The sequence below is a fragment of the Bison bison genome, unplaced genomic scaffold, assembly GCF_000754665.1.
Source record: "Bison bison bison isolate TAMUID 2011002044 unplaced genomic scaffold, Bison_UMD1.0 scf7180017851348, whole genome shotgun sequence".
Taxonomy (NCBI): domain Eukaryota; kingdom Metazoa; phylum Chordata; class Mammalia; order Artiodactyla; family Bovidae; genus Bison; species Bison bison.
The window spans coordinates 17331-19721 of record NW_011481921.1 but is presented as its reverse complement, the minus strand read 5'-3'; the positions used below and the strand labels follow the sequence as shown (position 1 = coordinate 19721).

Here is a 2391-nt window from a genome sequence, read left to right as displayed (position 1 = left end):
GGGATCTGTCCTGTGCATTGTAGGATTTTTAGCAACAACCCTGGTCTCTACTCACTAGATGCCAATAGCATTCCAGTGTGACAAGCAAAAATGTGTAATGGTAGGATATCATAAATGTTAAGTTTTAATAATAGATTTTTTTTGTCTTTATTATATATTTTAAGTAAAGAAGACCTTTAAATCTCACACATCCTTGCCATATCATTTAAAGCATTCAATTCCCACACTGAGAAACACTCAGACTATTAAAAGACTGTGTATTTTTATTATTCATAACTGTGGTGGTGTGACAAACATTGGTAAAATCTCTTCATCTATTGGAAGAACTGTAACTGATTTTACTGTATTATAGGCAGTTGAAATTCCATCACCAGAAACTTCAAATACTGTGAAGATTAAATGATGCTTAAGAAATGTGAAATGAGAAATTAAACCACTTTATGACCAAATTACCTTAAAATTTTCTTCTGTTAGTCCCTCATTTGTTTTGGAATTTCTTATCATAGCTGCCACATATCTTTTGACTAAATTCCTGATAACTTCCTGGAATTTAAACAAAAACATGAAAAGGCATTCAGTTTCCTTCTTGGACTCTTAGTACAATAAGGAACATATACAAGAAAAAAATATGCCTAGACTGTCTTTGCATTGGAAAATTCTCACAGGATCCAACCATTTTCTACAAAATCCCCAGTTAATTCCACTGGCTAAATGAAGAATTACTGTGTGTCCAAATAAATTTGGTGGCAGAGTTGGCCAGTGAGATCAAATTCACCCAAAAGAAAATTTTTCTACCCAGGCATAAGGTAAACATGATTAACATTAATAGAATAATCAGAATAGAGTAATCCTTGAATGGTCACAGTCAGTATCCTTTCCTTTCAGGCTGGATTAAACTTTAACCCTCCTAGTAAGATGAGAGTTTTTTTTCCTCTTATAAAGTTGAGAAAGTCATTCTTCAGTGTCACAAAATCTGCTGATTTCGATGTCCAATAATTACATAGTCAAGATATTTTTTATTAAAGTCAGTATGTTCTTTTCCTTTACAGGGATGGCCTCTTTTAACTTAGCCTCCTGGGAATGGTATACACATAGTCACTCAACTTTGTGTTAGTAACAATGATGATGATAGCCACCACTTAATGCAATATGTCAGGCACTGCCAGGACACACATGCACACACAAATACAAACGTACTCACCACTCAATTCTCACAACTACACTTTGAGTTAAGTTTTATCATCCCTATTTTACAGATGAAGAAACTGAGGCTCAGGGAGGGTAAGTGACTTATCTAAGGTCAGACAACTGACCAAGAACTACTGTGCTTAGTTCATATAAAGAAGCTTTACCTGGTAATGTTGGTTCTGTATCAGGCTGTCAGCATGGCGTTCCTGTCATTGAAAATGGACAGAGAGCTTATATCAGCAGTGTCCCAGCAGGCCATCCACTCAAATATATTTCTAAATATTAGGACTGGAACATGACACAGGAGCTGCTGCTTGACAAACCCCCAAAGCATCTGTAGGTTGGAGTAGTTTTATGATGTTCGAGATAGGGAATGTCACAAAGGAGAGAAAGGAGAAAACAGTTGTTTTTACAAAGAGACAATTTTTAAAGGCCTTACTGTGAAGCTTCTCAAGTTGTGCCTTCTTCGTCTACCATCAGGGTCTCTTTTAGGGCAGAAGGTGTTGTTGAACCAGTTGCCAAGGTATAGAAATGACTTGGGGCTGGGGATAATGTTGAAAGGAGGTGGCAAGGTGCCACCTTCATCAAAGTAACTCATCCAGAGCTTCGTCCTTGCAAACTTCCACTCAATATCAGCATGATCCTGTGAAAGACAAGTTCAAAGATGGGGAATGGGAAAGTATAAAATGCACCCATGACTCATTCTAAAAGTTCTACTTGCTTCTACAGAGGGAAATATGTCAGTAGCTATAAAAATTCAATTTACACTGACCTTACCCTCTAGTGTTTTCCTCTACATGTTTTCTAGTTGCAACATTTACGTTTTGTTCTATGATCAATTTTGAGTTCATTTTTGCTTAAGGGGTGAAGTTTACATTGAGGGTTTTTTTTCTTGTTTTGTTTTTGCCTGTCAGTGTTCATTTGCCATTTGCTGAAAAGGCTATTGTTCTTCCATTGAATTGCTTTTGCACCTTTGTCAATCAGTTGTGCATACTGGGACTACTCGCTATTCACATTCAAAAGAATAAAGTTGGATTCCTACCTCACACCACGTACAACATTCAATTTAAAATGAATCACAGAACTAAATTTAATAGATAAAAAGTATAAATCTTTAAGAAGAAAATTAAGGAGTAAATATTTATAACCCTGGATAAAACAATGGTTTCTTAGAGAAGACACCAAAAGCTAAGGAACAAGAGA

The 2391-nt window shown here is 36.0% G+C and overlaps 1 protein-coding gene across 1 annotated transcript; it reads right to left on the bottom strand.

Moving 5' to 3' along the window:
• Positions 1 to 453: 453 nt before the first annotated feature.
• LOC104996250 (short transient receptor potential channel 5-like) lies at positions 454 to 1831 on the bottom strand (the record flags this gene model as incomplete). Its single annotated transcript, XM_010850437.1, has 3 exons — positions 454 to 543; positions 1353 to 1394; positions 1628 to 1831. Coding segments are annotated over 3 exons (336 nt in total), but the record flags the coding sequence as incomplete, so codon positions are not given.
• Between the last annotated feature and the right edge of the window lie 560 nt (positions 1832 to 2391).